Source organism: Cinclus cinclus, chromosome 29, assembly GCF_963662255.1.
Source record: "Cinclus cinclus chromosome 29, bCinCin1.1, whole genome shotgun sequence".
Taxonomy (NCBI): domain Eukaryota; kingdom Metazoa; phylum Chordata; class Aves; order Passeriformes; family Cinclidae; genus Cinclus; species Cinclus cinclus.
Window position 1 is genome coordinate 4,866,137 of NC_085074.1, and position 24,271 is coordinate 4,890,407.

The 24,271-nt window shown below is 41.7% G+C and overlaps 2 protein-coding genes across 5 annotated transcripts in view; both read right to left on the reverse strand.

Moving 5' to 3' along the window:
• Window positions 1–1,381, reverse strand: part of ANK1 (ankyrin 1) — a 54,902-nt gene extending 53,521 nt beyond the window's left edge. Inside the window, exon 1 of the mRNA XM_062510723.1 lies at window positions 1,241–1,381. Within this exon, the coding sequence (XP_062366707.1) occupies window positions 1,241–1,366 (126 nt within the window). The 5' untranslated portion in view covers window positions 1,367–1,381. The remainder of the gene's footprint in view (window positions 1–1,240) is intronic.
• Window positions 1,382–8,586: 7,205 nt separating this feature from the next.
• Window positions 8,587–24,271, reverse strand: part of KAT6A (lysine acetyltransferase 6A) — a 33,920-nt gene continuing 18,235 nt past the window's right edge. For 2 of the 4 annotated variants that reach the window (XM_062510754.1, XM_062510753.1), the window contains exons 8-16: window positions 23,400–23,515; window positions 22,471–22,612; window positions 21,863–22,024; window positions 20,845–20,938; window positions 19,394–19,625; window positions 17,982–18,192; window positions 16,599–17,291; window positions 15,542–15,863; window positions 8,587–13,630 (exon numbers count right to left, since the gene is read on the reverse strand). In XM_062510754.1, the coding sequence (XP_062366738.1) occupies window positions 11,046–13,630; window positions 15,542–15,863; window positions 16,599–17,291; window positions 17,982–18,192; window positions 19,394–19,625; window positions 20,845–20,938; window positions 21,863–22,024; window positions 22,471–22,612; window positions 23,400–23,515 (4,557 nt within the window). In that variant the 3' untranslated portion in view covers window positions 8,587–11,045. Of the gene's footprint in view, window positions 13,631–15,541; window positions 15,864–16,598; window positions 17,292–17,975; window positions 18,193–19,393; window positions 19,626–20,844; window positions 20,939–21,862; window positions 22,025–22,470; window positions 22,613–23,399; window positions 23,516–24,271 lie in introns of all 4 variants that reach the window. The other 2 variants (XM_062510755.1, XM_062510756.1) reach the window with 2 other exon arrangements.

A 24,271-nucleotide genomic window follows, 5' to 3' on the forward strand; every position in this document is an offset into this window, starting at 1 on the left:
GCAGACCTCACATCTGTCCTGATGTATCCACTGATCTCCCCTTGATGAGCTGCTCTCTGTGGACACAGACCTCTCCCAGGCTGGAGAGCTGGCCCAGCTTTAAGAAAAGCAAGACTATCCTCACTACTCTCAGGGCCCAGCTACCAGGATGTTCCAACAGCAAAGCTCTGCTGTGAGGCTCCTGCTCACAGGGGCACATGGAAGTCTCCAACTCTTTGGGTAGAGACAGAGGAGAAGCCCACCTAAGAATTCCTGTATCATGACCTCCTATTGGATATAACCTTGATTATCATCGGTTTCACCTCTCTCCTCACCTGCCTTTCTGCACTGGTGCATAGCACATATACCCTCAGACCCTGCTGTGAGAAGAACATTCAGGTTCAAGAGGTCTGCAAGGGGCAGCAAAGCTAACTTAGCAACATGGCCATTTGTGCAGGAAGCTGGTGGCAAGAAAAAGCTGACAGTGACTTTCCAGAGAGGAGCTACAACTCTAAACAGCTGGCAGACCCCAGGCTCCAGCACACTGGTGTCAGCAGAAGGGATAGACACCTCTTTGCTGCCCCTGATCCCCCTCACCTGGTGCCAGCAGGGAAGGATGACCCACATCCCATGCACAAATGTAGCCTGCCCCCAGGAGCAGCAGAACCCACTGACCTCTGCACAAAAATGCCTTCTCTGTTAGGGGTCTGCTCCTGCTATACCCTGGTTTCAGTTCTCTGGTGCAGATTAAGCAAGGGATGGAGTGGACATCAAAACTAGTTCTTCACTAGAAAAATGGGTGGAAATCTCTTGTCCCTAAGATCTGAACACAAAAAGAGATTGTGGGAAACTGAAGGAAGCTAGAAACCAGCAATTTCATCTTAGAGATCAAATCTGTTACTGGGCTGAGTGACTCTATTAAGCTGCCTTGATAAACCCCTCACTTCCCTTTCCCCTTCATTAGGCTTTTTCATACCTGCGCTGCCTTCCTCCCTCCCCCTGCTCCCTGCAAGCTGTCAGGGTAAACAGCAGATTTCTGGTCCCAAAAGTTGTCCTCTGTTTGACAGACCGTCTCTTGTGCTGACTGCGCACAGGTTTGTACAGGGACCAGGCTGCCCCCCGTCATCCTCTCCCCAGCCTCCAGTGCCCCCAAACACAAACTGCAGCCACTGGCACAGCCACGGGCACAGCTCGGGCACAGCCACGGGCACAGCTCGGGCACAGCCGCTGGCACCTGGGCACTCTCCGCAATGTCACTGACCTTTTTCTTCCGGTCCCGGGAGCGGTTCCTGCGCTTGCGATTGGATTCTTCCTTCTCCTTCTGCTCCTGCAGAGCCTGAGCCTCAATATCTTTGATTTTCTTCAGCTGCTTAGCTGCTTGAGCCATGGCTGGTCAGACTGCAGTCCCCTCCAGAGCTCACACCTGCACTTTCCGTGCAGCACCCTCCAATTCCTGGCCAAGGAAGTATGTTCCCCTTCCCCAAATGCTGTCGACCCAGATGAGTGTGAAAGCAGTAACGAGAGGAAAATTGAAAGCAGTCAGTAAGCCTCAAAGGACAGCCAATGTCTCCAGGTAGTTGCTAGATGTAGTCTGGAACATCTTTATAAACCATTAATAATCCCAAATCCAGCTGTTCCAGAGATTCTGTGCACCATTGCAGCAGTCCCTGACTGTGCTGGCACATCATGCAGAAGCCTTCTTGTGGGACAGGACACTGGATTGGTGCCGTGCTCTCTCCCTCACTGTTTCTCCTGCAGTATGAGAAGAGATGCAGGCAGTCAGCCACAGGAAGGAAAATAACTCCCAGCAATTAATGCATGATGACAATAGAGAAGCAGTGAAAAAGGAGGCCGGTGCATTTTATTCGACTCCCGAGGTCTCTGTAGCAATGCCTGAAGAACAGTAACCTGCATGGATTCAGGCAGGGGCTTTACCACTGCAGTGCTGCTGAGGCAGTCTCTCCAATTTTCTTGCTCACAGTCGGTGTCGGTGCAGCAGCCGCATCACTCACTCACCCTCTGGGTTACGATTCCATCTTCCCTCAAACGGAGCAATGGGGAGCAGCTGCATCTGTTAGCAGGCAGGCAGCATCTCCGCTCAGAAAACAGCCAGTGCTGCAAAGGATGTGCCAAGTACTGGAGCAAAGTGCAGCTCAGCAGCATCCTCTCCCCCTCGCATCTCTCCGCTGAGTGAGCAGCAAGAGGAGGGGAGGGATCTCAGCTGTGAACAGGAGGCAGAAACGAAGGGTTCGGTCTGCTCTTCACACAGCAGCAGCAAAGTAAACCCAAGCTGCCAGATCTGCCCACCCAGGCATCGCCAGAGCTCAAATCCTCTCGGAGGGCTCCCAGAGTGTCAGACAGCCCTTCTCGACACGCAGCCCCACATTTCACCTGCGGCTGTCTTCCAAAAGCACAAACAATTCCATGTTGAGACCCAGGGCTGAGGCCCGGAGCAGTGACTTTGGTTCCTGCACCCGGCACCAGAGCGTAAGGGGACCAGGAGAAAACCAGTATGGGCTTTTTGGGGTGGGCTCTTCAGTGGGGACCACACCGCAGCAAAATGTGCTTATCTGTTCAGGCACTTCCGAGCCAAAAACTCACACACACACCCCCATCTTTATCAGAGCCTTTATCAGGTCAGTTCTTGTTCATTGGAAAGAACACTGCCTAGGCGCAGACCCATGGGAAAACTATCTGCACTGGTGGAAGCTCTGCAAATGCTGCACTTTTCTGGAGTCAGCTCCCCAAATTCTAGGCAGTAATGGTCCTTTATCATTAAGAGATGGCAAAGCAGGGATTAATGTCAACTTCTCAGCAACTACCTGACAGTCATAGATTATTCAGACTGGCAAGAAGCTGAGATGCACACTTAATTGCAAAGACACTGTAGGTCACTTTCTTGCTAGAGTAAATATTCTTACATTTTTTTCCCTTTGTTTCTTTTCCCTTTGAAGTTCCCCCAGTTATGCTGCTTCACACACAGACCAAGGAGTGTGCTAAAATCAGAAAAAACAGCCTGGTCCATCATACAGTTTTTAAAGAATATGATGACTGATAACATAGAGAGGGTCCTAATAAAAAATGAAGAATAGGAAATTATATAACTTAACAGTGTATTTCCTACTACAGTTTTAGTTTTGTTTTTTTACCAACATTGATAAATAATACACTCAAGTCTAGATACAGCTGCATGTCTTCTTATAGCAATGTTCTGTCAATGCCCATGAAAAAAGAATCACAAAATTAAATAGAAGCTGCAGAGTTAAAATGCTCCACAGACAGAAGGGAGATGGGAGCACAATGGGACTATCACCCTATTTGAACCTCCTCCACACGAGTCTTTTGCAGCCCATAAGAGGCTGAGGAAACATTACCTTTGTTCAACAACAGGAGCACAGAAGGCAGTTGTCAAAATTAACCATAGCATGCTGGGACCACCTCTCTTCTAGATGTTGGACTTTGCATTCTAAATCAGCTCTCTGCTCGTTTGCAATTCTTTCTGTGGAATTTCCTAATTTTTTAAAACACTCAACTCAGAAATGACACCAAGTTCTGCTATATGCAACAGACTCATTTCCCAGCAGACACGGTCAACCAGCCTGGGCATCAACAGCTCAGTTCTGACGAACTTTTTGAGTTTTGCAAGTGCTTTGAGTGACCATAAGGGAGACACTTTTGAGAGGAGGTGCAAGTGTCATTAACATGGGTGTACCTAGCTGCCAAATGAAAGAACTCCTCGTGCCACTGGCAGGCTATCCTGCAAGGGCAGACTCTTTAACTAATTGAGTGGCCTTTCTTGGAGTCCAGATATGCTTAGGCACAGCTAGCCTAATGTTCTTCAACTTTGCCTGCAGGCTTATACCTGATAAAGCCTCCAGACACATTTATTTGGATGCTTAGCTGCCATTCTCTTTAATGCACAATGGGGCACTCATTTGAACAAAAATCGTGAAAATACTCTAATGATTCCACAAAGAAGCACAAACTGTGTATAGTGAGGTTTGAAGGAATCACCCACGTACTAGCAGGCAGACAGTTCAGGAGGCAGCTCTGTATTACCACAGAATTACTTTAAGATTGCTTTTTGTGTACCCTTTGCTTTAGTGGTGACCCCACTGGAGCAGGGGTTGGAGCAAATGATTGCCAGTTGTTCTTCCAACTTCACTCATTCTGCAGTTCTGTGATACATGAAGGGACAGCACACGATGGCAGAGAAATTCCAGATTGAAAGAAAGGCAATAACAGAGCACATAAAATTGTGACTGATACAGAGAACACACAAAGTGAAAAAAAAAAATCATTATTTTACTTACAAAGGAGAATCATAGACAGCACATTTAAAGTAACCACCCCTGCCATCCCCCACCTCCCACCCCACAATAATTTTTCTACTCAACATAAAAATGAAATGTGGAATCCACTCCTACGGAATTCTGTGAAAACAAAGAAATACATGAGGCAGATAAATTTGGGAAGGATAGGTCCATCACAGACTATTGAACATGATGGAACTAGAAATAAAGACTGAGAGAACTGAGTTTATTCAGCCTGGAAAAGAGAAGGTTTACGGATGACCCAATTACAGCCTTCCAATACCTGAAGGGAGCCTACAAGAAAGATGCAGATGGATGTTTTACAAGAGAATATGGTTACAGGACAAGGGGGAATGACTTCACACTGACAGAGAATAGGTCTAATTCATATATGGGAATAAAATTCTTTCCTGTGAAGGTGGTGAGGCACTGTCACGGGTTGCTCAGAGAATTTCTGGTTGCCCCATCCCTGGAAGTGTTCAAGGCCAGGCTGGATGGAGCTTGGAGCAACTTGTGTGAGTGAAAGGTGTGCCTGTACACAGCAGGGGGTTGGAACTGGATTATTTTTAAGGTCCCTTCCAATCCAAACTATTCTGTGATTCTATGTTTTGGACCCAGTCTCCTTCTCTAGAGGCCGTTAAAGCACAGGTTAATTGGAATGCTGGAAATGGGTGCTGAAGGGAAGATGAGATGCAGAGAATTTTTCAAAATACTGCTCCTGGCCATAGCACTGATCCTAAACCCCTGTTCCTGTGGCCCAGTGCATTACTGCATCAAGGCTTGGAAAACCACTAAACACATGAATTGCAAAATACCACTAAGTCCCTGCCTTCCCACAGAGCAGAGAATGAGCTAGCAAGACTTCAGATGGTCCCAGGTTCAGACTCCCTCTGTAAATCAGAGGGATTATTGATCTAATACACTTCAGGTATAGCCTGAAAGACAACAAAAGCATCATCTGCCATCCCCAGAAAAGGAAGGTGCATTTGAGTTGATTAATAGTTTTTACCAGTGCAGCTGAGATACTTGCACTTTTCTAGGGCTAGAAATGTATCCCTGTTGAAAATAATTTTCCTTATCACCTTACCTAGAGCAATATTGTATTCCTCAGACCCTGACTATAACACTGTTATGTACAGCTGTACATAAACTGTCAGAGCTTCCAGACATCTACCATATAACATTGCAGTTCCCTTTCCTATCTTCCTTCTGCACCAACATTTGCTGCTTGGACTTCCTGAGCCCTGTGCAGAATCGTGAAGGTTCTTATGGACAGCAATCAGGCTTCCAAACAGATCAAAGTGCCTGTCTCATAGCTGGATAGACTGAGAGATGATCAAGGGTGTCTGCAATGGCCTCTATAGATACTGCTTTTTTTGCAGTGCTTTCCTTTGTCCCCAGCCTTCCAGCCATCACCTGCTGGTCCCATGCTGTGTATGCTTAGGCAGCTCTGATCACTTTCTGAGGACCATCTTCTGTGATTTGCTTTGGTCTCAAGAGCATGCTCACTGATACAATGCAAAGGAGGACAAGGACACTCCTAAAGTAACTGCAGTCTTGCCTACTTCAGACTGCAGAAGATTTTAATCAGAAGGGAACACACAGCAACTTGAACCTGCTCCCCTGGAGAACAGATCCTCCCAGCAGGACTGACTGAAGCCCTGCTCCAGGAAATCAGCTGACCAGTAACAATTCAGTTCTTCCTATGTGACACCGTTTTATCTTTCCCCAAGATACCAGAGAGGATTTAATCCCTACTAAACTCTTAAGTTCAGAGCTGTTATCTTGGTACCTCCCTAGCTGCTAGGATTTGAATTGATGCTTAGCTCTCTGGTGGGGGGAAGCAGCATGCCAACTGAATGGTTGTTGGCATCAGTAGCAGCTGTTTCTCAAACACCTTTCTTGAATTTTGACAGCGTGATTTAAAAGTCAAGTTAAATGGAAGTAGGTACCTCTGCCATACACATAAGATTGTCCTGAGCAGGGGATACACTTAGGATATTCTCAGTTAGGAAGCATTTGGCCTATGACTGATACCAAGCTTCTATATGCTGTCAGTGTATGGTTGGTAAAAAAGGGACCCTAGACACCTGCTGCAGATAAACAAAAGCCAAAAGCTCATCATCATTCATGTAGGACTTAGGACAGAAGTAGGAAATGGACTTAGTCATTTCACTTAACTCACCACATAATTTTTTTTTGTCCAAGAGTGATTTTTGTCTTCTTTGGAGAAGTTGTTTGAGAAGCATCCAGAATTGCAGAAGATCCCTTGTTGCTGCTTGCTCCTATTGGGTAAAATGGGGAAACAGAGGATGACAGAGTTTCAGTAAACACCTTTAGTTGAAAGGTACCATGTGCATATATCAGCCAACATGTTAGTAGAAATTGTTCAAGAATTTCATTTAATTATTTGCCACACAGCACCATATTTATCACTTTTTCCTTGAAAACAGATTATTTTTACTATGGTAACTCTGTTACCTCAATCACTGGGATTCTACTATGTGACACAAATGACAAACATACTGACATAGTGACAACAGTCACCATCTAGAGTTCACAGGGCAAAGTACTTGGCAAGGGAGAACAAACAAATACTGACAGAGGAACCCTTAGGAAAATTATGACACAAAATGAACAAGGTCAATAGAACCTCCTATAAGGAAGAAAGCACAGAAACAAATTCCTGACTCTCACTGTAAGATACTTCAGCTGTTTCAGTAGATTAAGCATGTTGCTGGAGTCCTGCCTTGCTCTAGGTGAGAAATCAATGTTTGGTGAAGTTGCTGAGATTCTCTGTATTTGGGGCAAAAGAATTTTATATTCAAAGCTCAACTTCAGGCATCTATTTTTAGGTAAATTATTCTGGCTGACAAGCTGTGAAGATAAAAGATGCTGCAGGCCTCACCTCAGCTGCTGTAAACTTGGGTCTGCCTCAGTCAATCTCCATTCCTCTATTACTTGCAGAGATCTTGCAGAGATTGGATCCCAGCAAGGAGCTCTTTCCCTGAGCTAATTAAGACGGTTCAGTTCTTTTTTGCCTTTTCTGAATTATCTCACTGATGAGCTTTCAGAACTGCCGTAACCCTTTAAGATCATTCTCCTTCCAGTTAGTTCCTTTCAAGAACCACAGCTCTAGTCTCCCAGACAGTAGTTTGTTGCTGTAGGTTGCAACTCCTCCCTGCATACTGAGAGCTGGAATCCACATCTTGGTTCACCTATCAGCTAATTTAGAGCAAACCTGACTGTCAAACAGAGCAACTCTCCCCATGTCCACAGTACGATACCTGGCTGTGGCACTGCAGGACCTGCAGGAGCAGCTGTTCACACCATGCTCTGGGGTACCAAAGGTTCTTGCTCTTCAAGACAGCCAGATTTTAAACCTGTTCTGGCTTGGCAACTCGCTCAAAAGAAAACAACAAAAACCAGCAACAACAACAACAACAACAAAAGAACCACAAACCCCTCCATCAACACCCACCCTTTCCTGTATAGTCATTCTCTAATGGTAGGATCTGATAGTTTGTTGGACAAGATTCTAAAAAAGAGGTTACCTTTTTCATGACTCCCAAGAGTGGTTGTCATCAAGTCAGCCCACACAAACTAAGGCTGGGTTTTTTGTTGTTAGTTTTTAATTAATGACCAGTTAACGATGCAGCCTATTTGATCATATAATGCTGTTTATAAACAGCTTGCCTTCTTGAAGACAACTTTGTGACAGCATGTCTGTGGAAAAGCCTTTGGAAGGTTCTTGTGGTCTTTCCACGGCTCCTGCCAGCCTTGGTCCCACTCAGGCTGGAGCTGTGCTTCCCTCTAGCGTTGTCAGAACTCTGAGCTTGTGGAGAATGCGCAGCGACAGCAGCACCCAGTGATCCAACTGTGCCTTAAAGCTGGGTAAAATGTTTCCTTCTCTTCCTATTCGAGGTTCTCATTACAGATGGAAGAGCAGCCCAAAGGGACAGGGGAAACTTCACTCACACTGGCGGTGTGAAAGAACACAAGTGGGAATTACAAACTGAAGCTTATAAAAACCAGGACCGCAATTGGTTTTGGCCAGCCTTGGTAGAAAGGAATTTAAAGGTGGGGATTTCTGGAAAACCTTCAGGTTTATTCTTCCTAATCTTTTTCTAATTAGAAATTCTAGATAAAAATTAAGATGAAGAAGAGATCCCTCCTAAGTGAATTCTCTTGAAGGTGAAAAGGCCCACATGGAATCTACTCCCAGAACCAAGTACCACGGACAGCAATCACCACTCAAATGGAAGAAAAAAAATTTACACGCACAACTGACATCCAAAATGGCTCAACATAATTTATTTTTTTTATGTTAAAATGTACAGAGTTCTTTTGAAAGTACTTGCTAGAAAGGGGAAAAAAAAGTGATATTACATACAAGGAGAGGAAGGGAGACCATCCAGCCAGGAGCGTATGACATGGAGAATTACAAAGGCATCTAGGCACCCCCTTCCCCTTAGCTTACAAGTCACCATGAACAAAGTACAAAGAGGTTACAAAACAGGAAAAGCAAATATAAACAGACAGGAATAGACTCAGCTTCATTTGTACATGCGGCTTTTAGAGGCATCTGGAGCTCCTATTCACACACTCTAGAGATCTCTTTAAAGAGAATTTTATCTTTCTTAAAATAGTTTTTAATATTCTACAACAAAGATAAAAAATTTTAAAGATGGAATGAAATGAAAAAGCTCTTATTTTTAAAAGGCATCGAAGTCACTAACAGTGAGTTTTTTTTTAATTTCTTTTAGAAGATTACCCAAGTTATCTTGCTAAAAATACATTTTTTTTTAACAGAAGTGAAAAAATGGTAGGTACCAATATTACTGCGTTGGATAATTTCTTTTTATATATAGAAAAGAACTTTTTTTTTTTCTACAATAGTTCTACAGTCACAAAGGTTTGTGGAAAAGGGAGCTGCCCAATTGATAAAAAAACCCATACAAAACCAAACCAAACAAAAAGGCAAACTAAATTCATGGCCCTCGTTTCTACAGCTTCTCCTCCTGTCTCAAACCCACCCCCACCCCAGGAAGCAGCGACACAGCTGAAGATCTAAGAAGAGAGGGCAGCACAGTGCGCTTTCTACACGGGTTATTTGGAACTGGAAGATTATATACAGAGAAATGGGGTCCTACACAGCCTTGTACATGCTCAAAACTAAACAGAAATAAAAAGTGGAAGTCCTTTGAATTCTGCCTTGTATGGTTAGCAGATACTGGAGGAAAGTCCATTTTAGTGCATCTGAAGAAACCCCAACTTTTAGATTCTTTTGGTTTAAAAACAAAAGGAATTAGTCTTATTAATGTGTCTGCATTTCTACTTCATATACAATGAAAAAAAAGAACTTTACATTAAAGGGTTGTCCCTTTTTGTATTGGGTGACATGCCAGCAGTGTAACCAAAATTAACGTAAATTGGATTTTGCAATATTAAACAGCAAAATCCTGCCGCTTAGATCCTGCTACGGTGTTGGGATGGTTTCACTGCTGTAAAAGAGGCCGATTCCCTTCTTCTCCCACACTAGATCAAATGTGTGGCTATTCCTATAAAATGGATATCGAACGCAGTTAAGAGAATCAGGAAAAACATCACTGATCCCCAGAGAGCGGCACATTCAGCAACTTCCTACCCCAGACCAGGAATGGAAGAGTGATGAGGACACCACAGGGTTCTCATCCCAGCCACCAAATGCACACTTCTTCTTCCAGCATTTCCCAAGCCAAGAGATTAACTGGAAACAGCTGCTTCTGAGCTCAGTCTGACTCAAAGGCTCAGAACCAAAACCCTCAGCATTTCCAAGTATGTACTGACAGCAGTCTGGGATCTCAGAGCTGTGGCTGACTCGCAGGCCACCACAAGAGCCTGGAACCACTTTCTTGTCCTAACAGACCATTACCCACCCTGTCCTCTTCACGACTGCCAAAGGGATACAGAACAAGTTCTCTCTTGAGATGCTACCAGCAGTTCAGTGACAGAACATGTGTGCATGCATGCACATGTGTGTTCACATGCACGTCTGGGTGGTGAATGGGATCATTTTAAAGTTACATTATATTTTCAGCATAGAACATACAATTTCAATTAACTCATCTACAAAAACACCAATGTGAATGGTTTATTGTTTACACCTAACTCCAAATTTTACTGAGGGTGAGGGAGTCAAGGAAAATTAAGTATTTTTCTTGACTTGCAGAAATAAAGATCTTCATTTATCCTCTGTGTCCCCTTCCAAATCTCCCAATAAGTGCCTCCTGCTAGAAGTAGGAAATGTTACATGGGGTTTAGAGGGAAGGGTTGTTATTCTTTGAGATGTCAAACATTTTACATGACTGCAGCACTAGAAACTGCATACAGAGGGGCACAGGGGAGGGAAAAGGACATATATTGAAAAAAAATTTAGGAAGATCACGTTACACATAGTCTGTCCATTTTGTCAGCAAAGTAAGGCTCTTTTTAAATTATGAGAAGATTTTGTGCATGTTTCCCCTCTTAAAAATATCTCTAAGTGATTTTAGCTGTAAAATGTTTGACGATTGTGAAAACAAACAAACAAACAAACAAACAAATCAAAAAATAAAGACCAGGCTTCCTAAAAAATAAAATAAACCAAAGAAAATTCCTCTACATCTACAGCAATATTTTAACTGGAAAAATGTCCATTTTCTCTGGTTCGTCAGTATAAAAGGTTCCTTTATTTATATTTATTTCAGTTTTTAGGATGCAAGTTGATCTTGCTCATCTTCTCATGTATGGTCCATTAAGAGACTGCTTGGGCACCCCAGCAGCATTCATGTAGCTGTGATGGGAGGGGCCAGTGTACATCATATTTCCATGAGGATTTGGCTGCATAGGCTGCTGGGTATAGGCCTGGCTCCCCATCATTCCCATCTGCATCTGCATAGGATACTGTGCTGTCTGATTCATGTAGGCAGGGTTACTATGGTAACTGCTGTTCATCATGGGCTGTGTCATTCTGTAGCTGTTCATGGCATTCAGGGTGTTCATATTCATGGAGTTCACGTTGTACGGGGTGGTTGGCATCAGGTTGACTCCCATGTTCATGCCCCGCTGCACAGCCAAGGTCCGGGGCCCAGCCTGCATGGCCACGGCGGGCGGGCTGCGGCCGTAGAGCTGCTGCTGGTGCGCGCTGGCCGACGGCAGCGGGGCGGATTTGGAGCGGATGGAAATGTGCCCCTTCACCGGCATCTGCCCCTGCAGCCTCTGGCTATGGGGAATACCAATATTGGTAGCTGACATATTACACTGAAGCAGAGGTGACGTGAGGTTCATGGTGGTGGATGCCAGGTTGGGTGGGGGTGTCATAGTGGCTTGTGCTTGTGGGGTGCCAGCCAGGGGGTGAGAGGGAGCCAGCTGAGCCAGCCCTGTGTTGGAAAGAGAAACGCTGGTTGCATAGGAAGTCACAGCAGGAGAATGGCTATAAGGCATGGCATGAGGGTCCATAATGGTGTTTGTCAGCTGCTGCAACTTGGCTAAACTGAATGTGGCTGATGGTTGTGAATAGCTGCCAGCACCAAAATCCCCTGGAATCCTCTCATAGATACTTATGTTACCAGCGCTGCCTGATTCAGGTATTTCCATGATCATAGGTGCTGGGGTGAAGCTGTTGTTCATGCTACACTGAGATAATGGAGGTTGCTGCTGGGGTGGAGGTGGGGGCTGTGGCTGCTGGGACTGAGGCTGCTGCTGTTGTGGCTGTGTTGTTGGTTGCTGGTTACTTGGGGGCCTTTCTACTACACAGCTCTGAGGTGACTTGATATTGCAGTTTGCTGCAGGCTGGACACTGTTTTGCTGCATCATGCTGCAACTGCTGCCAATGTTTGCCATTTGCTGAGTGACAACACAACTGTTCTGAGTGAGGCTGCTAGAAGAAGACAGTCCTCCATATGAACAGCTGCTCTGGGAAGAATTATTTCCACAAATGCTGCCTCCCATAGTGGAGTCATAGCTGCTGGGGTTTTCATAATTCTCTGTAGTGCTCTCAATGCTGCCAAGGTCACTGAAGCCACTATCAACCACCTGCTGAGAGTGGTCCGATACTGAAGGCACATCCATCATGGGGCTGGTCTCCATGTTCTGCATAGAGGGTGCGGACAGGGATCCTTGTTCAGGACTTATCTGTGTGTAACTGCTCTCCAGAGCAGGCACATTTGGGCTGCTGACAGAACGCACAGACTGGCTGGGGTGGGACTGAACAGAGGATATTGGACTGTTGTGTTCTGAGGCCTGGCAATCTTCAACCATTGATATCTGAGGATCCTCCTCAGTCTGGGTGTAACTCTGCAAAGTCTGACAAGCTGCAAGAGTTTCTTCACAGTCCTGGTAAGCTACATCATGCTCATTGCTTTCCTCCTGTGTCAAGGACTGGACTGCTTGAACAGTTTCAAGATCTAGTTCGCTATGAGGAATCTCCTCCTCTTCCTTTAATTCAATTAACCCCTCTTTATTACTTTGCTCTTCTTCATGATCATCTTCAGACCCAGGGACATGCTCTGATCCCACTGATGTCTCATTGGAAGCCTGCTCTTCTTCAGAATCTGCCTCTGCTTCATCTTTTTCTTTCACATCATCTCTACTGCTTGGTATGTTTGTTTCTAAAAAACATTCTTGCACCTGAGGCTCCTCCTTCACCCCTTCTTTAACAGAGTGTTCCTCCAATTCTTTTTTCTTCAAAGATTCTGGATGACCATCATCTTCATCATCAGCATCGTGATCTTCATTTTGATTTGCCACTATTGCAACTTCCTCTTCCTCCTCATGGTCATGTTCAGGTTCGTCTAATTCTTGCTGCTCTTCTTCTGATTGCCTCTGCTCTTCTAAAATCCTTGGCTTCTCCTCCACTTCCTCTTCTACCTCAGGTTCTTTTACTTCTGGCACTGGACTGCTGTTGCTATCCACAGGAGAAACTGCTCTTACTTCACTGCTGGCTATATCTTCCTCCTCTCCCTCTCTTACCTCTTCTGCTCCCATATTCACATCATCCTCTTTCCTTTCCTCAGTGAGAGGCAGGTCTTTCTGCTCAACACATTCTTCTTTATCTGAAATTTTGGCCTTACGCCCTGGTTTTGAATTAGCTACCACTTCATCAACTATTTCATCCTGAACTGATAGTGGCACCTCTTCCCGGCTCAGTTTAAAACCAGGTTTTCGACCAGGCCTCTTCTTCCAGTGGACCGGTTTTCGGCTTTTCCCTTTTGGCCATCCCTTTTTCTTTTTCAAAGGTGTGGAAGTATCTGGCTCAAGTGAAGAATCTTTTGCTTCGCTATTCCTCAGCATAGATAATGGTTTCAAGGGTGGGTTACCTGAAAATACAAATTGAAAGACACTGTTCAAACTTTTTCTTTTTACTTAAGCATTCATGGAAGCCTTCCCAAGCATGCCCAAAATGTGTATCAATTTCAATATTAGCTTAGATATTTATTAGAGTTTACTTATTAGCTTAGAAATATTAGTTTAGAAGGCTCAAGGTCTGCTCATTAGCAGCACATAACATTGCACATTACACTTTCTAAGAACATCAATGTTTTCAAGATTTTCCATGTTCAAAGCTCTGAGCCTTTAATACACAATTCAAATTAGGCTCTAAACCATGTAATAAAGCCCTGAAAAGACTAATTAATTGCTGCAACACTGTATTTTTGAATTGTCATAAGGCAGTGCTGTCCCTCTCACCCAGCCTAATTTTTTACCAAAATAAAAAGCCAGCTGTTTATGATGAACATGTTTAGGTAACCAACAGCACACTGTATTTTCTCTAAAAGCATTACAGTTTTAATATGTATATGCAAAAGCATCTGCACCAACGGCAAAAGCAGCCAACAGATACTGCATGATGTCAGGAACAGGAATACCCTAAAATAATATGGTTGCCACTTTATTGCTTCAGGGGTTCTGACCAATTTGCAGAAGTTCAGGGGGAAAATAAAAAAGCAACAAAAGAGAGACATGGGAGCAGAAAGTACTAAATGAAAAGTATTTATAAAGTAGGCAAGCCAGAAATGTATCACTGTAGTATAAGATGGGTGTGAGTTAAAACAGTGGCTTTCCTTTACCATTTTTGATCCCTGGTCAATTAAAGGACTATTTGTAGTCTGTGAAAGATGGTTAAAAATCACTCATTTATTTTATAAAAGAATATGCACTCCCTGCATCTCCATCATAAAACACTCAGAAGAGCACAAATGAAAAAGACTTAAAACAACTGACTTAAGAGATCTGTCTTTGACTCTGTAGTCTTATTAATGGTGCTGAAGTATCACAAAAATGTATTTAATGAGTAATCTAATCACAACAGAATTACAAAAAAACAATGGTGTAAGATGACTGTGCATGTATTCCCACCAAGCAAACTTAATGCTGTCTGTATGTTTGCACTAAAACTACATAGTTATATGCTGTAGTAAGGATTTAAGAGTAACTGATGCCAAATAGACAGTAAACCTGGCTATTACTGTATTAATGCTCTTAGTCTTGAAGTACTTCCAAAGAAAAATTCTTCTCTGGTAACCACAGCCTAACTGAAAGTCATCAATTAATGAGGCAACAATTTTTTCTTGTGTGATAACAGCGCCATACTTGTTTTTCACACAGTTGTTCATTTTTATTTTGCTGACTGCTTTGCACTGTGTAGCACATCAAAACAACAGGACATCTACCAGCCATAAAGGAGATTGCTAATGGAGTATCTGAATGACAGATGTGTCTTCTGAATTGTCAGTGGACTCTAGTCCAGTCACAACCAAATTATTTTGTTTTGTGAACTGAAGGTTCAGAGAACTTTAAGGAGATATGAGAAGCCGAGAGGGTGGACATGTAATGTGATGAAGAAGAGGATGTCAGAAGAGGATGTCAGAAGAGACAATTTAATATTTCCCTTTGTTATGGAAAACTGGGGGCTTGCCAGTTCATTTCTGTGCTATTTCTCTAAGTGACTCTGCTGCATAGGTTCTTCCACAATCACAGATACCAATTCCATTAGGAAAGCTGAATCAAAAGGATAGTCTGGGATCAGGTCATTGCCAATAAGACAGTTAAATGTATGCACCACATTTTCATAAAACTAGGGAATGTCTGAGGCTAGTTTGACTGGTAATTTATGCCTAACCTACATTTCAGCTGGAAGTTACAAGCCAAAGAAAGCAGCTGGTTCTGTCTTGAGATGCTGTCATCCAACACAATCTATCAAACTCTCATCAGCATACCACCACACATACCATTATTGTCATCAGACTCCTCCTCATCTCTGGACTTCCTTTTAGAAGAGGGTCTATGCCTGAGCGTGTCTGGTTGGGCTAAGTGCCGAAAGTATCCACTCGATGAAAGTTCACTCTCCTCCTCTTCATCCTCCTCCTCCTCCTCCTCTTCTTCTTCCTCAATCTCAAATGTAGGCTCTAACTGAGGCATTGGTCGTTCAGAGTCTGAGTCCTCAAATGGTTCATCCAGCACTTCTGTGGTTTCTGAGATTGTTTCAGTGACAACACTGCTGTTGTGGTGCTTACGCTTGCGGACCCGCCTCTTCCGATGAAGAATTGGTTTCTGAAAACAGAAGGTGGGAAAAGAGAAGATGTTTTATCATGTGCAGTAGAAATGAAACACTAACACGTAACACTAAATGAAACATGAACAGCAGAGAGCTCCCTTCTAGAATCCAGAATTCACTAGAAATACTGTCTGGCACCTGCCACTAGTTAGAATTTAAACAGCTGAAGCCAACGGCCCATCCATAACAGCTGGAACTTTAGACACACTACAACAAAGATGTGACTAGCTTAGAACAAGGTGCAAATATTATGCAGAAAAAAAACCTTTTAATGCAGCACCACGTGAAGAAAGCATTTGCTTAGACACATTGATAGAATTCACATCTCCAAGGTAAATAATTTCAAAGACTTTAGACTCTGATTTCAGTTGTTTGGAGAGCATTTGTGTTTTGCAAGCTTCTTTCATAACTAGGACTGTATCTGTTTCTATTTTGCATGACTGAGAAAAACTTTAATAACTAAGTTAGGGAAAAAAACCCAAAAGCGCAAGATGGAAGCTAGAATCAAAAAACCCTCAAACTCCTACCTCTGATTCACCAAAAACCACCACTAGAAAAACTAAGCAGGAAGTACCCTGCAGAGAGAATTCTGAAACACTGAACATATGTTCCCTGTACACTTAATACAGACTACAGACGTTATGAACTGCACCATCCTTCAAACAGCCCCAACACACTTACAAAACTGACTGGATAACATAGTCAAAAAGAACAAGAAATATGGCACACACCTTTCGTTTCAACGTTGGCTTGGTGAGAACAGGTGGAGAGCTTGATCGAGGACTCACAGGCTCATCATCTTCCTCTTCACTGCTCTCACTGAAACACCTCAGAAGTGCCCTGTCACTATCACTGTAGCGCCGGGGTAATCTGTCACAGTCCTCTGGGAATCTACATTTCAGTGGCTCCGTGTTCTTCTTCAACTGCCCCCTCCACCTTTCCATACCTTCACTGTGCTGCCGACGGGGAATTGAGGATTTTTCACCTTTGCTGTACTGTCCCTGGGAAGCTGCAGATTTTTCCTCATCTTCAGCATACCGGCCTCTTGAGGCTGGAGATTTCTCCTCGCATTCACCACATCTTCCTTGCAAGGCCACTGACTTCTCCTCACAGTCACTGCACCGGCTTCGTGAGGCTGCTGATTTTTCCTCACATTCACTGCACCGCCCACTGGGAACTGCTGTTTTCTCCTCGATGGGCAATTCTGGCTCCTTCTCACAAAAGGGCTCATGAAGTTTTTTGCTCTTGCGGTTCCATCGACCTCTTCGTGATGGCTGACTGTTTGCAGGAAGACTATCCAGGGGAAAAATGTGCTTGTTTGGTCGTGCAGAATTGGCTGGAGCAACAATGTCTGGCTTTTTTTCACTCTCTGTTGGTGAGTAAGGTTCTTGCTCTTTCTTCTCCCATGACACAGATTTTACCATCTGATTTAAATAAGAACAAACAGATTTCACACTTCCTATTTCAGCATAAATGTCTATCCTGAATTTTGATTCCACAAAAACATTTCAGCAAAAAGTCAGAAAAGTTTAACAAAAGTGACTTTTAAAAATCAAAGATTAAAAAAAAAAAACATTTGACCTTTAAGAAATCCATGTAGTGATACTTGCTACTCCTTTCCTCAGAGTGAAGTGATTATACACCTCACTTAGCTTCCCAACTAGTCACTTCAGTCAGTCATTCATTCATGGTATGCCAGAATGCTAACTTAACCTTGCTACATTCAAACACAGTATTCGTGCAATTTTCAAGAGAAAAGTGAAAAAAAGTGAAGCTATTTTTCCATTAAAATGCACAATTAATTTAATGTAAATACATTAACAGCAGTGTAGCTTGACTCCTACACAGCAGATAATCTGCCTCTTAGTATGCTACTCACCACTCACCACCTGATGCAAGAGTACAACCCTTTCAAGAATTGTTCTCTTAGACTAAGCCTTGATGTTTTCTCTAGTTTTATTTTCTAATCTGAAACCATAAACTAACCATGACTGCGTTGCTTTTCATGATTATGACAAATGCACTAGCTTCACATTTGAAATTCTGTTAGCACAGCCTCCAAAACCATTAAGTGTAAACTACATGCCACACAGAAATAAGAGATTCACTCTTACGCTGGTCTCTGGATCCTTTTCTTTCTGCTTTTGTTGCTCTTCATTTTCCCCATCCTCTGTTTCCTCTTCTTCATCTTCAGAGACAACTGAGTTGGAAACTATAACAGGTGTCCAACGCAGACATTCTGCATCCACATCAATAGGTCGGACATGAGTTCTAAGCTTTGCCATGTGTTCTTGGATAAGCTTCTCACGACGAACGATCACAAATCTAAACAGCAGTAATACTCTGATCAATGACATGTGACACACTGTACATGTTGCCATGTGAAACACGTGTATTACTTTCAATCAGTGATGCCACAAGTACTTCAGAGAGAACAGAAACTCATTAAAACAGTACAGTTTGCAGTACCATCTGACTACCAGAGAAAGCATCTTAAAACTGAGGAAATGTTAAAATTCTTTCTACCGCTTGTTAACGGTGAAGCCATTATCCTTCCAAGGGTAACATTCAGCTGCATTTTTATTATGGCCAAGGGGTATGCCATTTGGGGAATGGGCAATATAAGGTGAAAGCTACTGAAGAGAAATAAAAGGACTGCTCAAGAAAACTTGCAGTCCCACTACCATGGTGCATTTTGTTTACAGGTCTGAGAGAAATATCACTGATTAAAGGTGTACTGTGAGCTGAGGACAAAAAACTATTCTCAAGTTTTCCAAATAAGTTTCAACTTTAACACAAACACAATAGAATCCAATCCCATTCACCAAACTGCTGTGGTCTGAAGCAAGACTAATTCCCAGGATTCCACCTGACTTGTTGGCTTAGCAAGCAGGCTCCCTCTATTCTATTCTATTCTATTCTATTCTATTCTATTCTATTCTATTCTATTCTATTCTATTCTATTCTATTCTATTCTATTCTATTCTATTCTATTCTATTCTATTCTATTCTATTCTATTCTATTCTATTCTATTCTATTCTATACCAACACACTTCACCTCTCCCAGCTGTCTCACTCATCAAGCATTCCATGCTAATCCACACAGTGTATGGCATTTTTGAGACACAGAGGAAAGGAGGGAAACAACTGTCTGCTCATTGACTGAAAATAAGGAAAAGATCTGCCTCTAAAGAAGGGAAGTTTCTGTGCTTTCTCTGTTTGTGAGTGTATTAGAATGATTTGGCTGAGGGATCCCCAAAAAACATGACCAAATAAGCAACATGCTCTCACAGCAGCTAATTACTCCAAATTCCATATCTACAGTGCTACACAGCTGGATATCTGAGCCAGCTTTGGCACAGAATGATTTTTGCATTGCACATGAGTACCATAGTCTCAGTATTTGGACACTAAAGTCTTTAGTAAAATCAAGTTTATTAGATATGATTTGCCTTCAAACACCATTAAATTTCAATGAAATACATCTGAAGGTATTTGGGATTACAATGGGTCTCTTGTACTCACTGATCACTACGGAAGTCAAGCATTCGTAGATGATGCAGAGTGGAAGTGATATCTTGAGGGCAGATTCCAGTCAGCTTGCTCAATTTCTTGATGCTTAATTGCTTGTCACGTTGATGATAAAGGCACTCCAATATTACACTTTTCCAATAAGCCATGTATGACAGGCGGCCCAGGTCTGACAGGGGCTTCTCTGGTGATCCTGCTTGACCCTCACGCTTTGAAAGCAAATAACCTAAAGACAAACAAGAAAAAAGTTTTGAAATATTAGCTTCTGTTTCCACCCTCACTTCTACAAAGGCCTCATATAAAACAGCTTAGTGCTGCTTACAAGTTGCAGACAACAACTCTGAGTGATACTTCGAGTTATCAGGCCGATTTTTTATTTAATTGTTTAAACTCTTGCTATTCAGTGATAGAGTATGAGATTTCTGAACTCTGCTGCCATCAGAAAGTGACTACAGGTAATGCCACGAGATGGCAGCAGTGCCTACCCAGAAACTACAGCAAGCCTGAAGCACAACTTCAATAGCAATTTTGGAAATGAAGAGGGAAAACACACTCTTAAAACTTAATATGACTAATAATTTTTTTGGAAGTTCTCTACTGTCAAACTTCAGGACTATACTGGAGAATATCAAGCTCCAATTTCAGAGATGTCATTAATTTAAGACTGTAATACATTGCACAGGTTCAAAATGGAAGAAGATGACAAATATCCCTTCTCACTGCTGTTCTACCACAACCTGCATTTGTTGATTTCTCAAGATACATCCTTGAGTTCTTTTTGCTTCACCGGTATTTTCAGGAGAAGAAAAACTTATCTACAAAAGATACCATTCTGATGTAATTCTACCAGTAGAGTTTTCCTCTGAACATTAACTCCAAAATCAGTATGTCCACAGGGAGGGCTCTATTAAATTGCCCTAGGCATAATAAACAATGTATAGTTACAGGGAAAGTTTCCCATGACGTTACTGAGATACATGTCCGAATCTCAGAATGATCTGAGTATTCAGAGCTGAAGTATGTCTTGCTTTATTGCTCTCAAAGTTAAAATTAAAATATAAGACACTTCTGCTTAAGACACTCATTCACCTAATTAAACTGCTGAAGATTTCCACTGACCATGCAGCCCTACCACTGGCTTTTTGCATAAGGAATTATATGCACAAGACAAGCTTCTGCTAAAATCACTATACTGACACATGCTTTTAGTTTCTACCTGAAGCTGCTTACACAGAAAACATTGGAATTAAGGGGAAAATGATCAATTCATCTGTAGAGCTGAAATTCCAATAAAAAGAGTAAATGGTGAAGTTCAGATGATTTTATAAGCTTTAGAAGCCTTTGTCCTGAGAGGTGTTTATTTTGAAAAATATCCGCTTCACTGTTAAGTCCTTTAAAATAAAGAAAAGGCACACTAAAAAAAAAATAAAGAAAAAGTTCCTTACTGAAGTCAATTAGGAACCTGCCATAGCCCTTACGCTGGTATTGTGGAAGAATCATGATACAGGAAACATTGTACTTCTGTTGGCAGTGTTTCTCCTGTTGGAAAAGAAAATCATATTGAAAAAACAGACCAGTGAGAAACAGTGTAAGTTGCTCTGCAAAAGTGCCTAAGTAAATAGGAAAAAAGTGAGAAAAAGTGGAGATAGGAAGCCACAGCCAAAGTTTCTTAGGAACAATAAAGCCAAGGAAAGACTTAAAAGAGACAAAACTCTCTTAATAATTTCAGGTAAGAAAAGCAAAAAGAATGAAAACTTGACATAAACCTTCTGCTTAGACAGTATACAGTAAAGAACATGGGCTGCAGAGAAGATAAATTCTAAGAATAAATCTGAAGGAAGCTAAATTCATTGCAAAAAAATGCAATATTCCAGTAATTCTTTAAATGTTACAAGCATAACATACCAAAATCCTGTCTCATATCTGCTGTTCTGAATACTAAAAAAAAAAAGCTTCAAATAAAATGATTTTAAAATAACTGAAAAAATTAAGGAGAAAAATCTTAAGAAAAGTCCTATCTGAAATCTTGGCCCTGCTCCCTTAAAATAAATAAAAGGCTTCAAATCAGGTGCAAAGTTGGCAAACTTGTTTGGAAAACAATGTATATACAGAATAAAAGGTGAGATAAACAGAATTACCAAGGAATGCTATCTCAGAAACAGTACTACCCAATCTCCACCAAGAGCAGGAAGTAATTTGAAAAGTGTTTTTTTAACTACTATCTGCAATACCATTTCCTTAGCAAGTATATGCTATTTAATGTTACAGGAAACTTGGGTTTACTAACTGGTGGTCTCTGAATGTAATATAAATAAAACCTGGTTGTAATATAAATGAAACTAGATGTCTATACCTATATTACATAATTAATTATATAAAATGCAAGAGCCTAAATGACAACAACTTACAGAATCCAAAGCAGCACTGCTAATCATACCAAACAATTTGTACCCAAATACTTACCTTGGAAAAGTAGCCAACAAGGTGACAGCCCTTAACATCATTCTGTGTCAGCACATAAAAAAGAAATGGCTCCACATCATAATAGAGAGTCTTGTGATCCAAGAAGAGTTTAGCTAACAAGCACAAATTCTGGCAGTAGATAGTGCTGACATTGCCATCAACCTTAGAGACATGAGGAAAAGTTCTGTCAATCCATTTGCTGTTACACAAGGACAGGCTTCACCTGAGTATCCCTGTACAGCTGAAATGTCTTAACATCAGAGAAGACTTCTCTGTCACAGGTAGCATCTCAGAGGACTTAAAACTTCCACAGAACAGAGGCTGTGACAAAGTCACTGTTACATCCAATAGCTTAAGAGAAAACTTAAAATTAATTTTTGCAAAATAAAAATCCCAGATTTTTATGAAGTGAGTGTTCTGTGGTTTATGGATGAATAATCTATACACAAGGTCAGTTCCTACTGCCTGCTTGCTTGTTGTTCTTTACTCTTGGAAACCCAGTGTTTCAAGAACGAAGATTTTTAGGACTATGAAAAATTTATCACATGATTAGATGCTGAGGACCCTATTTTATAGATAAGAGTGAGTGGCTTAATTTTCTAACTTACCTCAAAGACTGATATATTATTTTTCCTGTAAATTTCATTGGCTGGAGGATGAAACCAGCCACATTTTTTCATATGCTGTTGGAGAATAGTTCTGCTTTTCATGTATTTTAGACAGAATTCACAAAGGTACAACTTCGGTAGCCTGTAAGCAAAGATTAAGAAAGAACAGAGACTGAAGACAGAGACTTCCATATAAATTTCCTCACTCCTGACAACAAGGAACTTGATGAAAAACTCAGTACACACTGACCTTGTGTGGGTGGTAATGAGGGCAAAAACCACCTTACCATGGTTAAAGTCATGACACTATTCTGTAACAAATGCATATTTAAAAAATGCCCTCAATGTCCTGCAAAATTACATTTACATTATTAAGTTATGCCAGGAGAAACAGATTAAAATCCTAGGGAAAAAACAGTAACCCCCCCCAGTTTTGCACTAATGATGCTAGGATGGATGAAATAAATACATACATACCCTTGAGTGATGGGTCACATCACCACCTACCCATTTGCTTTAAAACCATATTACATACTACACTGACGTGAACAACTGGAGTGAAAGTAACCCAAAATTATTGTGATTTAACTCCACTTATGTACCCTGTCTTGGGCAGGAATGTCTTTGTACAGCTTGAATAATTCCTCATGACAGACCACATGCTCTTATTAAATGGCAGAATAAAGAGTTACATTAAATTTTCTTCCTCTAGCTACAGCCCTTACAAGTCATTCCTCTTTCTGAATAAAGTAGAGTTTGCAGTTTAGACAATTTGCAAAGTTCTTAAGCAAGAGAGCAGCAAAGCAACTACATGTGCAGCACAGCAGAACAATCTTTCAGACACCAAACTGTAGAAACCACCAGATTTCTATGCCTGCTGGAGTACAGTTTTCTCATAAACACTGAAGAAGAACAAAGAAGAGGCCTACCTAGAGTATTCCTGTGGATATGGGGAGGAGTACCAGGTCTGGATTTCATACTTGCCAAATTCGATAACAGAAGGGCAGCGGACTTGTGGATCAGGGGGCCCAGTCACCCCTACTTTCTATGCAAGGGGAAAAAAAAACAAGTTTCCATGAATTTCCAAATGAAAGACTTTTAAGATTAAGTAAATTAAAACATTTTAGTCTACGCAGACAATCCTGCTCGAACTCACTGGTAATTAGGAAGATGCAGATGTTGCTCTATGACACTATAAACCAGTCACACTTCAAGCAACCATGTGATTCACAAAAAGAAAGAATTAATAATCATTATCATACCATGTATCTCCACTACTATTCATGGTGTTGCATGTCATAATTTTAAATATAAATTAGTAGAAAGCAAAGTTTGAGTCTCGTAATTTTCTTTCTTATTATTTCAATAGTGAAGAACAGAAACATGAGCTGCTCCTGAGGTTAAAAACTAGAATATGTGGATATTTAACATCACACATTAGTGTCTTCCCAGCTCTGTGACTAAATGGACTACTGTGAATGTAACAGCTACCAAACCAATATTCAGGATGCAGCTACCTGCTTATCATCACAAGTACTGAAGTACTAACTAACTAACTAGTACTAACTACTGAAGTACTAGCTCTATCCCTGTCCCTCTGACAGTAACCATATATTTTACAGCAACTAAAAATAAGGATACTAAATGCTCTACTTTAAAAGAAAACAAGTGCTTTCTCAGCTCACGAAGATTTTATCTCAAAAGACTGTCACTCACAGAATTATAGAAATCCAAGTATTCCTACTAGCCTTGCATTATAATATGAACAACCTGGACTGAAGTTACTAACAAATGAGAACAC